The sequence below is a fragment of the Choristoneura fumiferana genome, chromosome 6, assembly GCF_025370935.1.
Source record: "Choristoneura fumiferana chromosome 6, NRCan_CFum_1, whole genome shotgun sequence".
Classification (NCBI taxonomy): domain Eukaryota; kingdom Metazoa; phylum Arthropoda; class Insecta; order Lepidoptera; family Tortricidae; genus Choristoneura; species Choristoneura fumiferana.
The window spans coordinates 4,226,234-4,240,718 of NC_133477.1; the positions used below are offsets into that span (position 1 = coordinate 4,226,234).

The window sequence follows — 14,485 nt, forward strand, 5'->3', positions numbered from 1 at the left end:
CTGTTGGACATAGGTATGCATTTGCCTCTCCCAACTACTTGGACAGTTGGTATCTTGTAATGAATGTATATTAGTATTTTGCATGGCTATAAAGTTGTATAACAGAATACCTGAGGATTTTAAAATGCTACAAACACATCAATTAGAAAAGATAATGTTTAAATGTTTGCCTGATACCTAAGTAATTTTTCTCAAACATGACATGAAATATTTACGGTGTGTTACAAATAATAGGCCGGGAAGTATCGCGCTATAGGGGGCTTACCACGCTCTTTGTTTAGGTAAACTTTTTTTATTATTAAGAATATTTTTTTATTTATTGTAATGTTAGAGTTATAAAACTGTAAAATATTTCTAAGCCGATGCTGGCAAAAATTATGCTGAACTAACACTTTTTACTAACCTATATTGTACTGTACATACCATATTCTCAGAAATAATAAATGATTGATTGAAATACATAAAATATGTTAGAAGACCTAGTATAGCGCAAGGCCCGGTCGTCCTGAAATAGTAGATTGTTCAACAAGGAAGGAAAAGAACCAATATCACACGAGGTAATTTGGCACCCGAGCATAGCGAGGGTGCCAATATTTCGAGTGTGATATTGATGTTTTTCCCGAGTTAAACACTCTGCTTTTCATTTTGACTACAAGGAAAGTAAAAAATATACATAATACATAAAGTAAGTATATGAGAAAAAATGTATCGAATAAAAAAAGCTAAAATGAATAGAAAAAATTGTACAATTCATAAAAGACAATGTATCTTTTTTTAAGCATAGGTCGAAGGTCAATGTGGTCATTTAAAAAAAATCAACTGACTTTATTGTTAGCAATAAATTATTTAACCAAATTTGAAATGTTCAAAATAATGATTAGAGACAAACAGTACCTAAGTAGATAAAATAAGAATTTTAGTCAATTTATTTCTAAAATTAGTAAGTTATCATTAACTCTTTTGTTTTATACGTCTGCATATAAGAAACTAATGAAAATAATTTAATAATATTTGACTTGCATTATAAAATTTGTAATATGTATGACTAATTAATTACGAAAAAAACTCAATAATTATAATTATCATGTAGGTATGTATATGCCGTATAGGCTGAATACGTATGTGTTCCTCTGACATCCAATGCCTTTTTATTTTTTAATCTATATCTACCCTTGAGAAGAAAAGTATACATTTCCTCTCTGTTGTTAGATATATGATTTGCCTCACTTTCAGAGTATGAGAGATGAAAAATAGTTTTCATATCCTTTCTTTCTTCCGCTTATTTTTTTACTTAGGGGGTGCTAATCGGCGCTATTTATTACCTATGTACGTGAGGCAATTTTGACAAGTTTTCGACCTCCCTCGGTGAGATGTTGTGAGATTTGAGCTCAAAAAAATACACGTGAAACTTAGGTGTGGTGTTGTTTAATTATTGTTTGTTATTAGGTCTTGGGAGTTTAAACATATTTATATGTAGGTATCCCACTTAGCAACGCACAAGTTGCAGAACATTCCAAAAACGCGGAAATATTCTTGCAACATGAAACTTATTGTTTAAAAAAGAAAATGTTCTTACAATAATGTTTAAATGTGCATAAAAATACTCTATATTATTTTTGTTATGTACATGTATAAGTATGATACACTTAATGATGACTTACTTTGATTTTATCACAAATATTTTAACCACGTTATCGGAATAATGACCGTGCTATATATAGGGAGGTCAAAATATAACGTTTTAATAAACTATAATAACGTCAAAATACCACAAACGGGACTTATCACGCTAACACACACACGAGTAATATTTACAACGAGAAATTTTTGTGTTTGTACTCCTGTGCAGTGGTAGTGTAGGGGTATGGCAAGCAGCACGGAATGCTGAGGACCTGGGTTCGATTTCCAGCGCTGGTCTCTTTTTCTGGTTTTTCTGTGCATCCATGTCTCAGTTTGTATTTTCGATACCTAATTCGAATATTCTCAGGAGTTACCGATAACTTCTCACGTTGGAAGTTTCGCAACTTTGGAAACTTCTCGTCCGTGCATTGCTAGTTCCACTAATATTATAAATGCGAATGGTTGTAAATCTGTTTGTTACCTTTTCACGTTTTATGAAATTCGGTATTCAGATAGTTTGAGTCCCGGGAAAGGACATAAGATAGTTTTTACCCCGGAAATTCGCATAGTTCCCGCAGGATAGCGATAAAGCTAAATGGGATTCTATGTGGGCGGAGTCGCGGGCTACAGCTAGATGTGTACATGTGCCTTACTCAGTCCTTATGCCACTGAGAGCCTCCAGCAGCGTGAAGGTGACGACTTCGATGGAGGCGCTGCTCGACAGTCCCGCGCCCATTGGGAGGTCCGAGACGATCACTGCGTCGAAACCTTCCACGGGGCCTGAAAGAAGTCGTCAATATAAAGCAAAGGTAACCAAATGGCGGACCGCCGACCTATTTTGTGCAAACCTTAAGTTTGGCTGCGTTTCATTCAACCAGAGATTTGCGAGGATGTATTGCGAGCAATGTGTTTTTCGTGAACCAACAGACACGCTTCATGCTTCACGCTAGTGGAAACAGCTGAGCGGAGCGAGGATAGATGAATGAAGCATTTCTATTGGTTAATGAATACTAGAATCTAGACGACCAGATGGCCTAGTGGTTAGAGAACCTGACTACGAAGCTTGAGGTCCCGGGTTCGATTCCCGTGTCGAAAAATACGAATGTTTGTTCTCGGGTCTTGGGTGTTAAAGTATGTATCTATCTATATAATTATATTTATCCGTTGCTTAGTACCCATAACACAAGCTTTGCTAAGCTTACTTTGGGACTAGGTCAATTGGTGTGAATTGTCCCGTGATATTTAATGAAAAACACATTCCTCGCAACACAACCTAGCACATCTCTGGTGGAAACACAGCCTAACCAGTAACTTGTACCTATTATGATATGAATACATGACTTAATAAAATGTTTCCCGCGCTTTGTCTTTGCTACCGCCAATACGACAAGAGATGAACGAAGTAACGTGCGAGGATAAAATTATTATTAAATTTTAATTATTTATTCAAAAAACTACTAGTATTTGTAGGAACAGGTTAGGCATTCATGTGTATACAAGGTGGGCCCTGTTACAGGAGCAAAAAATTAAACCACAGCTTCCACTCTTAATCTTGAGCTATAATTTTACAACTTTTGAAAATAACTTGTATTATGATTTATAATATAGTTTAAAGTTTAGTTGGACAAGCAATGTATTGCGAAATCCGTTATTTTGTTACGTGACAGGCGATGTCATTTAGGCTATTCATTGAAAATACCTACCATTTAATTTGTTTGGAATAAAAATAATGATAAAATTACTTAATTTTTGAAAGTTGCAGAACTAAAGTAGTTCCACTTGAGTAGCAGAACCTGTGTTTTAATTTTTTGCTCTTGTTACAGGGCCCACCCGGTATTAAGTCGGTGTTTCTTCTGTATTTGTATCTATTTTATCAGTAATAACTAAATTAACTAATAAACCACTCTTATTCATAAATATTCTGTTCTTATTCGTAATTGGTAATCCGTGTTATAGACTATTCTACTTTCTAACTATGACTAATCAATGATTTTGAACATGAAACTACCGTGAGACTCACAGACGAAGGGCTACGGATTAGCCCAAAACATGTCGAGCTAAACTCGATTTAAGGCGCGCTTTATAGAAGAATTTCGGTATTTGAGGGGGTGAAGCAGACGACGCGGTGGAGGCGAATGCGGGGCGCCTCGAGCGTCTGTCACGCAGCCCGTTGACGGCCTTATTCTGTTTGTATCCGTATTCTGGTTAATGTGAATTCCGGATTTTTCCTTAAAATTATAATTACACATTTTTTGGTTTAATAAAGAAAATCTTCGTTTAATATGAATAGTCTTGGTAATAAACAAATTTATTTATGCCTCTTCATGCCCACAGTTTGATTTGTAACGTAGGTAATGGATAGACATTTAGACTGAATAGGTCGATAGATAGATATGACAGATGCATGCTCTTGTTTCGGAGGCCAAGACCCTCTTGGGTCCCTGAGCCAAATTAGTTAGTTAGATAGCTTATTAGTCTGGTCAACATTTAGGATACTTTATGTTACGGAAAATAAATATTTTTTGGATATAATAAAAAATTGCTCTAAATCGCAGTCGACGGCAACAATTGGTTTTAAATAAATTTATAGCTCTTCCAAAATTGTCTGGAGCATGAAGCGATGCTTTTCTTATTTTCATGACTTGAGAAGTATGGATATGTAGGAGAAAGTTATTTATCTTCAGTCAGAGGAGATTCCAAAGTTGATTGTCTGGAGCTTGAAGCGATGTTTTCGCTATTTTCGTCGCTTGAAAAGTATAGATATGTAGAAGAAAGTTCTTTTCTTCAGTCAGAGGAGGTTCTACAGTTATTTTTGATGAAGATTCTTTTTCCCTTAGTGGCATTCCCCGAGCTCGACGGGAATCAACAATTTCGGGTAGTAACCAGTCCATATAAAATGAAATTAGTTTGTCTTTCATTTTTTCCCCAAAATGTATCATCTATAAGTATGATTACTGTTTTGAGGTGATGATTTTCACCACTCCACACAGCAAATATACACTGTGCTGGCACGTGACATGGAGACCTTGGATCTAGTCATACCAGTTACTATTTTTGTTAATTTCAGTAGTTTTAGTTTCCTTTTCATAAATATATACATCTGAATTTCGTTTTCTTTGATACATTTTTCAAGTCCATTTCTAATGCTACACTTCAACCGGGCACTTTATTTCACTTTTACTTAAAGATGATAAATTTTGGGAGAAAAAATTAAGACAAATAATTTCAAAATTGAAAATACAAACTGAAATATAGATGTACAGAACAAACCAGAAAAATAAGACCAGCACTGGATATCGAACCCAGGTCCTCGGTATTCCGTACGCGTGCTATACCGCTACACCACTGCTGGTCCACCAGCAGTGACCAGCAGTGGTGGTTGACCGGCAGTGGTGTAGCGGTTATAGCACGCGGTACGGAATACCGAGGACCTTGGGTTCGATATCCAGTGCTGGTCTTATTTTTCTGGTTTTCTGTGCATCTATATTTCAGTTTGTATTTTCAATTTAGGTTTTACGGGATGACCGTAAGAGAAAAAAAAATGGAATGGAAATAAAAAATATAAAAAGATTCCAAAAAACCAATCTTGATTTACGTGAAGGTAAATTACAAATCGAAGTTCCTATAATAAATAAGTCGCTGATAAGGTAGGCGGTAGGCGTCGTAATGTACGGTCTGGTTCACACGGACTGCATTCCAATTGCAATCCGGCTGTAAAATGGCAGAACTACATCAGAACTGCGTAAGAACTGCACTCCGACTGCCTAAATGGCAGTTGGAATGCAGTCCTCTGACAGTCGGGTCCAGTGCTGGTGCAGTTGTACTAACTGCGCAATAACTGCATCCAAACTCCCATTTTGCAGCCGGATTGCAGTTGGAGGTACATGTTTTTGTCAATAATTTACTAGTGCAACCAAGTGCAACCATCTTATTTATTAAAATAATTTATGTTAAAGAACTTGGCTGAATGCAAGATATTACCTTTGCCTGCAAAAAAGTGAGAAAATCTAAACTTAGATCGAAACTGTTGCATCTACTATCAGAAATGTCAGTGAAACTGTCAAAGGGATCAAGCAGGGCTACTACGAAACTCGAAACTAGAAGTTCGTGTCGTGCGGTCCCTCTGACACTTATACTATTTAATACGAGAGCGAGAGGGACGGTACGATACGAACTTCGAGTTTCGAGTTTCGTAGTAGCCGCAAGGTTCGCCGCATGTTCGCCGTGAGTAGTATAGGTTATAAAACGTGCCTACAATTTGTATGGCAGTCGCGCGTAGAATCTGGACGAAGCCGTCCGCGTCCGTGAGCAGCCGAGGCCCGCGCCAACCAGCTTGCGGTCGTAGTACGAATGTGAAATCCGCTCAGCAGGGCTGCTACGAAACTCGAAGATCGTGGGTGCGGTCCTCTGACACTTATACTATTTAATACGAGAGCGAGAGGATGGTACGATACGAACTTCGAGTTTCGAGTTTCATAGTAGCCGCAAGGTTCGCCGCATGTAGTATAGGTTTATACAACGTGCCTACAATTTGTATGGCAGTCGCGGTAGAATTTGGACAAAGCCGTCCGCTTCCATGAGCAGCCGAGGCCCGCGCCAACCAGCTTGCGGTCGTAGTACGAATGTGAAATCCGCTCAGCAGTGCTGCTACGAAACTCGAAGATCGTGGGTTGCGGTCCCTCTGACACTTATACTATTTAGTACGAGAGCGAGAGGGACCGCACGACACGAACTTCGAGTTTGGAGTTTCGTAGTATCCCTGCTGACTCGGCCGACTCCGGCCGGTCGATTAGTGTGTGGTAGGTACTTACCGTTTAGGTACTCTAATGCTTCTCATATGTGCTCTGAGTTCACTTATGCGTTTCCTCTTTCGCTTAACTTTTTTAATACTGCGATTACCCATATTATTTGCTCTCGAAAGTAGTACTAGCGCGTTAGAAAAATGTGCACAGGTCCGTCGTCGACTACGTACACGCGTGTACTGGCGACTGGGAAATACTTGGCCGCCGCGCGCGCTAGAACCGTTTTATTTTGCCAAAGACGAAATAAATTGGTATGATTGATGTACTCAACCTATTGAAAATCTATGAAGCATAAATCTAAATCTACTAAAAACTATTTAATAAAGCAAATTTTGTGTTGATATTCATAATAGTTTTCATAATATTGGTTTAACGTGTAAATGAAGGCTCTTTTTCAAAAAAATAATCTATCGAGGTTTTTGTCAGCAATCGTGTTTTTGATGTAGTCAAAAACTAGCTAATACACTGAAAATATACATATAAAAAAATTGCAGTTGTAAGTATTGTGTAAGTATATTTTTAAATAGTTCTAAAATTGTAGTTTTCACTACGTACAGCGCCTTAAGACGTGAGTTATAAATAATAATAAATAAATAAATAATAAATAAATATCACGGGACAATTCACACCAATTGACCTAGTCCCAAAGTAAGCTTAGTAAAGCTTGTGTTTTGGGTACTAAGCAACGGATAAATATAATTATATAGATATAGATACATACTTAAATACATATTAAACATCCAAGACCCGAGAACAAACATTCGTATTTTTCATACAAATATCTGCCCCGACACGGGAATCGAACCCGGGACCTCAAGCTTCGTAGTCAGGTTCTCTAACCACTGGGCCATCTGGTCGTTATCCGGGTCATTATATTTAATACTAATCAATGATGATGATTAACCAAGCTCACCAGGGAAGTTCGCCACCACCCCTTTGACGTAGTTGGCCCACGCCGGTTCTCCTGGCTTCAGAGGGTTGGCTGCTGTCGGCGCCGGGAAACTGGCTTCCTGTCTTCCTGAGTCCTGCACCGATACCACCCGACACGTGCCCGAGTTGCTGGGAGCTCCCACCATCACGGTTAGAAAGGGCAGTGCCTGCATGTGAAGAGTTTAGCTTGAGAATGGAATACTTGGTGTGTTTCAGGTGAAGAGGCAGTTATTGTTTCAAAAAAAAATACCAATGGTTAACTGAATGAGATCCCTTTATGGGATCAGATCATTATTTGGCTGTTTCCCGATGTAATCTGTTATTTTCATGAGCTGATTAGCTCGTGCCAATCGCAAGCAAAACTGTATCATCAAACGGACCTCTGTTATTACGTTATCTAGTGGTATTCTTTCTGTGAAAAAAATAGTTGCTAATTTCGGAAAAAAATACCGAAAAACATACATTGTAACACCATACGCCGCCAGATCGCGCTAGCAGCGGAATCGCATAGTTCGACCTGCGCGGGCGACCAACAGATGGCGCTGGCTGTAGGTTCAAACTCGCTAACGCTTGTCCGCCGGCGAGTGTTTATATACGGACCCAAGGAAATGTTTGTTGTCAGAGGAAGGAACTCGGTAGTGCACGCTATACGCCCTCAACCTATAGTTGAGTCGTCTTAGTGTCATCAAACCAGAGTTAATACATTGCTGGTTCACGAATCACTCCACCCCCCTGTACCACAAAAGTTACAAGTGCTACAATTCTACAAAATTGTAACATTTTACTAAGAGAAAATATACAATTTTGTAGAATTGTAGCACTTGTAACTTTTGTGGTACAGGGGCCTGTACTGTGCCGCATGTAAATGCGTAATCTCGTTAAGTTAGATTAAACCCAGTTTCTCTTAGTACGTTTGCGTGTCTCTACTCCATTCCCCCGCCTCTCCGCTACAACATTTTTTAAGTCTAATATCTTACAAACAGCTAAATGTGTTTATTTTAGAAAATGACTAAGCCATCAGCAAATTAATCTCTCATTTTCCTTTTATATTCCGTCCACAATTATAACGTGCAACCAGTGTGACGAGGTATGCTGCCAAGTAGCCAATGACTCCACTCGTCGCAAGAGCAGTAGCGAAAAGGAGAGAAAACGCTCCCCACGACGTCGGTCATGCGTCCTGGCCGAGCTACGCTTGTCGGGACGAGGTCTAGAAAAACCTTTGTGTCACAAGGGAGCAAAATGATGTATTTACGGCGAGGGCGGTACATTCAATCCAGAATGTAGCGAAGGATTTTACAACAAAAGTAGAATCCTGAGCGCAATGAGGGATTCAAGTGTTAACGCCCAAGATGTAAATAATTTTGCTCCCGAGTGACTCAATACAACTTTTCACACCGAGTATGACGAAAATTTAAATAAAACAATTCTAAATATATATTAAAGACCAACCAGTATAAAAAATGGCGTGGTTTTACAATATCAATTTCAGAAAATTGCATTTGCAAAAAACACTTCGAAAAGCCTGGAACGGAAAAGTTGCTCTTTGATCCTTCTCGTCAGGGAGGAAAGTTAGTTTTCTGAATGATAGGTGTGAAAATAACTATTTCACACCTCTCCTTCAGAAAAGTAACTTTTCCTCCCTGACGAGAGGGAGCAAAGTGCAACTTTTCTGTTCAAGGCTTTTCTACGTGTTTTATTGCAAATGCCAATTTTTGAAGTTGATAATTGTAAAGTCACGCTATTTTCTATGCTGGTTGTTCTTTAATAATATTGAGATTTTTTTTTCAAGTTTCTTAATTCTCGGTGTGAAAAGTTGTATGAGCCACTCGGGAGCAAAATTATTTTCATCTTGGGCGTTAACAGCTGAATCCCTCATTACGCTCAGGATTCTATTGTAGAATCCTTCGCTACATTCTGGATTCAATGTACGCCCTCGCCGTAAATACTTACACCATTTTGCTCCTTGTGACACAAATAACTATTTAATCTCAAGGCCAAAGGCTGGCTAGAGCTGGCCCAAGATTACAAAGCATGGTGTAGCCTGATGTTAGAGGCCAAGACCCACTTTTGGTCACTGCGCCAGTTCACAGTGTGTGCTCAGTCTAACACCTGGTAACATGGTCAACGATGTGTTGCTCAGAAAATGAGCTCTGGTTGAGTCGGTGCAGTGCGGTGGTGATAGATGGGTTTGTGTCATTTGTGTGTGTTCTTACAGTGCGGAGGTGGAGGAACTGCATGCACACACATTTCGTGCATAAACGTAGCTATCACAATGATAATGGGCTCCGCAAAGTAACGTCTGATTCAATAAATTATCAAATCTTTAATACCTTGAACTTGAAAAATGACAAAAACCAGTAACCGGGACAAATTGTCCAACAGAAATTGAATTACGTTTCATTCAAGATTGCCGATGGCCGCCGTCTCTAATTGAATTTGTTTGATCTATGAAAGGATTATCAAAGCCAAGTTTAACATCGATTCCATTAAATCTCTGAAGACGAGGCGCTTCGATTATCATCAATCTTTATTTAGTATAATTTTGTTTTCCAGATCAAAATGGAACATTTTGAAACAACGCCCTTAGGTAAAACTTTTGTTTTGAATGGCTTGGAAGTTTCTACAATGTTGTTTTGAGAGCGAAATACTCCTGCGTAGTATCAAGGCACTTATTCCTATCTTTCAACTTCTTTCCGCTTTGCTGTAAATGTATGTTTAAGGAACCCTCATAAACTTGAACTTTATAACGATAAAAAAATAGGTAAATGAGTATTTTTTTTTTATTCGACTGGATGGCTAACGAGCAAGTGGGTCTCCTGATGGTAAGAGATCACCACCGATCATAAACATCTGCAACACCAAGGGTATTGTACACGCGTTGCCAACCTAGAGGCCTAAGATGGGATACCTCACGTGCCAGTAATTTCACCGGCTGTCTTACTCTCCACGCCGAAACACAATAGTGCAAGCACTGCTGCTTCACGGCAGGATTAGCGAGCAAGATGGTGGTAGCAATCCGGGCGGACCTTGCACAAGGTCCTACCACCTGCACCATACCATTGAGCCTGTCACTGTTCGTAATTTGGCTGTGTAAATGCTAAATAATTGGGTTTATTAAACATAGCAGCATGAAATGGTCACAAATAAAAAAATAGGCCTACAAACACATTATTATCACTGATGAAAAAATATCGATCACAAATGCGTAACATGCACGCCAACATTTTGTTCATCATACTTCGTCGCAGCAGCCTATATAGTATATACCTACGTCCCACTCTGCTAGACAAAAGGTTCCTCTTAGAATAAGAGAGTTTTTAGGTCGTAGTTCCCAAGCGTGCCCACCAGTGACGATTGGCAGCTTCACATAAACCATTGAATTGTGCAGGTTTCCTCATGTTTTCCTTTTGTAAAGCTCGTGGTAAATTTCAAATGTATCACACATAAATTTCGAAAAACTCAGAGGTTTGAACCCACGATTCTCTGCTTGAGAGACCATAACGTCAAAACATTAGGCTACCATGTTTTTTTATTGCACACGTATCATGTATACAACAAAAAAAGCAAATAGCAAGTAAATAGCAAGTTCTGGATTTTTTTTGTGGTTGTGTCACCTAAATGGCCAATGACACTACGTCCTTGCTTTTGTTGACTTGTTTTTAGTCTTTATTCATGAGGTGCTATAATATACCCTATAACGTAAAATACTCTACTAACTACAGATGTGCAAGTTGCGGAAAGTTTCCAAAAAGTTAAAAAAGTTTTCGAAAATTTCAGGAAATTTTCACAAGGTAGGTATATAGTATAGGAAATTTAAATAGAAGAAACGGAAAATTTTAATCCCCATACAAAATTGTGAGAAGTTTCCGAAAATTATTTTTTTATTATGAATAATTGCTCAATTTTAGAAAATTTTCTTTGGCACATTGTAACGAGGTGTGATCCCCATCAGCATCAGTACTACCACAGACTAGGGATATGAGTTTAGGTACTACTAACCACAGGAAGAACGTAGCCTTCACAATAATCCACGTGGTCTCCCATGAGGTTGACGCGACCCGGCGCCGCCGCAGCGACGGTGGCGCCGCGGGCGAAGACAGCGGCAAACTCGTCGCGCGCCCTGCGCAGGAGCGCCGCCTCACCGGCCGGTACCGCGTCGGTTAGTGCTGGCATCTAGTAGAGAAATACGGAGATTAACATAGAACATTAACCATACCATAAAATTATCGACATTGGCGAAAGCTAGACGTGGTATATATACTTACTGCGACCTATGAATACGAGTATACCTACTGATGCTTTTCAATCTTACATTTCTTACTTCATAAATACTTACATTCGTCAATATTGGCCCTGTGCACGACATCAGTGCCACCTAGCGTCCGCAACTTTGTTGGCTCTGAGGCTCTGACGTTTTGAAATTGAATCGCGACATTGTGCGTCTAGCCTTCGCCTCGGGCGTTAGGTACTCATTAATAATAGCGATATAGGTAGTAAGAAAAGCTTGTATGTAATTCAAAGGCAGGATTTTATTTGCATTGCGAAAGCACTTTCACAAATTCTATTGGGACAAAGGGTTCAGAGAATATCAGCATTTTTGAATGACTCCAGACATGTGACATGTGACCCAATTTTTTTAATTTTTTTAAATCAAAAGCTGCTTTACCTAATCGAGAAGGTTTTTAGGCAAATTTCATTAAAATCAGTCTATAAGATATATTAAACTTTGAAATAACAATGGCGGGAGTTTTTCATCTTTTTATTAAAATAATATACAATTTTAGTAGCAATATACCTACATAATAAAGCAATGTCTTATCTTTTGAGCAATAATCATAAGAATACCCACTAAAGAAACGTGATAAACTATCAGTTAATCTTTTCTTAATTCCTTTAAAGATACTCGGAAAGCCGTTGCAGCATTTTCCCACTGTACACGATTATTATACTTAGTACCTATTTACTTACGTCATAAAATTACATTGATTATCGAAAATACCATCGATATGGTTTCACGGGATACCCGTAAAAGTAACAAATTTGGAGTTGAAATAAAAAATACAAAAAGACTCCAAAAAATCAATCATACATTGATTTTACATTATTACTAGCTTTTGCCTGCGGCTATGCCCGCGTGGTATTCGGTTATCGCGCGCTGTTCTCTCGGGAACTGTGCATTTTTCCGGGATAAAAAATAGCCTATGTCACTCTCGGGCCCATAAACTATCTCTATGGCAAAAATCACGTCGATCCGTCGCTCCGTTACGGCGTGAAAGACGGACAAACACACAAATACACAAACATACAAACACACTTTCGCATTTATAATATTAGTATGGATATGGATTTGGGAATATGTAGGTATGGAGTTTAACAGTTCAAGTTCTTCTTCCGTTTTCAAGCTGGGTGGGCTTGGCAAGATTGGTTATACGCGCTTGGCATACCTTACATTTTATTATTTTCAAGTCATTATCACCCATCATCATTATTATTATTGTCGATTTAGACTTCCAAGAATCGTGCAAGTTGCATTATAGTACATTACTGGAGAGGCCGGGAAGTAGGGGGTTGCGGGCCAAGCAGATATAGACGTTCCGGCCGAGGCTTGTATAGTGCTTTTCACAAACATGACATGAAATAAAATAAAAAAACAAGAAATCAAGCTGGCGGTACGCTAGTCTGGTCGCCCTGTTGTGTGCGCGCGTGTCGCGCTGGCTGCTGGCGCGGCGGCTGCGGGTGGTGGTGCCCGCGGTGGGCGTGCGCCGTGTCGCAGGGCGCGCGTTGAAACAAAAGACGGTCGCATTGCCGGCCAGCGGCCTGCAAAGTGTGTATGAAATCTCTTTGCAGGCCGCTAGAGTGACCGCGCGCAGGCAGGCGAGCCGCAGCGCCTGCATCGCGATACTTCTCAGCCTATTATTTGTAACACAACGTCAATATTTCATGTCATGTTTGAGAAAAGTACATTGCGAGGCCCGTGAAGCCAACGAGCTGTCGGTTGACAATTATTATTAACCTACATAGTAATTTGCACCTGATTTTATGTGGACTGCCCACTGTAAAGTTTACTAATATTTCAAATATGAAAGTTTGTATGTTCGGATTTTTCTTAAGAGTATACCTACTTAGTGCGCAAAAACGACTCCATGGACTGGATGAAATGGTCTGCACCTGGATCATTACGTAGGATAACTTTGTCATGAAAATCTGCTAATCTGCTTAGGAAAAACTATAGCACCCAACCTCAGAGTAGTTCAGCATAGCACGAGAAACCAAACTATAAATTTGTACAATAGCCTACCTAAAGACCTTAAGTCTATAAATAATGTAAGCATTTTCAAACATCGCCTCAGAGATTTTCTTTTGAAGATGTGTTATTATGATGTCAGTGACTTCATAGGTAATCAGTAATCAGTAATCAGTCATTTATTTGCTCAAACATGGTACAAAGAAGATGGTTTACGTACAATTTATAGTGCGAAATGTTTTGTCAGAAAGACATGCAAAATATTTTAAAGTTGTGTGTATCACTTGCATTTATAATAGTAACTAATTATATACATAAATATATTCTAATCTAAATTATGAGTGTCATTTAAATATTCTTGAATTGAATAGTAAGCTTTTGATATTAAATAATTTCTCAAAGCCTGCTTAAATTCGTTTATGCTTTCCAACTTAATAATAGTTTTTAGTAATTTACTTATTAAATATTCTGTGTGCCATTCCAAATACACTTTTTAACAAAAAAGCGGTTCTTGATGGCTTACAACTAATTTTCCCATGTTGACGTAAACTATTAAATTTTGAAAATTGATGTAAGTATATTACATTTTATATAAAATGGACATCTCATAAACATAAAGGCAAGGTAGAGTTAATATCTTCAATTTTATGAAATGCGGTTTGCAGGACTCAAAGGGTTTAATGCCACATACAGATCTCAAACATTTCTTTTGATAATAATAAAAAATAAATATATTAATATTAAATTCAATAAGAAGCATATTAGGTATGTTCCTAATTCCCTAGTCAGCATTATAATATTTTAAACCTACAAAGTTAAATAAGTACCTACCTAGTAATCTAAAACTAAAGTAAGTAATAAGTGCAATTTACTCGTAGTTATCCCTAAT

The 14,485-nt window shown here is 38.5% G+C and overlaps 1 protein-coding gene across 1 annotated transcript in view; it reads right to left on the reverse strand.

Annotated features, from left to right (window-relative positions):
• LOC141428854 (galactokinase-like) overlaps nt 1-14,485 on the reverse strand; it is a 70,535-nt gene that overhangs the window by 52,194 nt on the left and 3,856 nt on the right. Inside the window, exons 2-4 of the mRNA XM_074088890.1 lie at nt 11,352-11,525; nt 7,336-7,519; nt 2,274-2,400 (exon numbers count right to left, since the gene is read on the reverse strand). Coding sequence (XP_073944991.1) covers nt 2,274-2,400; nt 7,336-7,519; nt 11,352-11,525 — 485 coding nt within the window. The remainder of the gene's footprint in view (nt 1-2,273; nt 2,401-7,335; nt 7,520-11,351; nt 11,526-14,485) is intronic.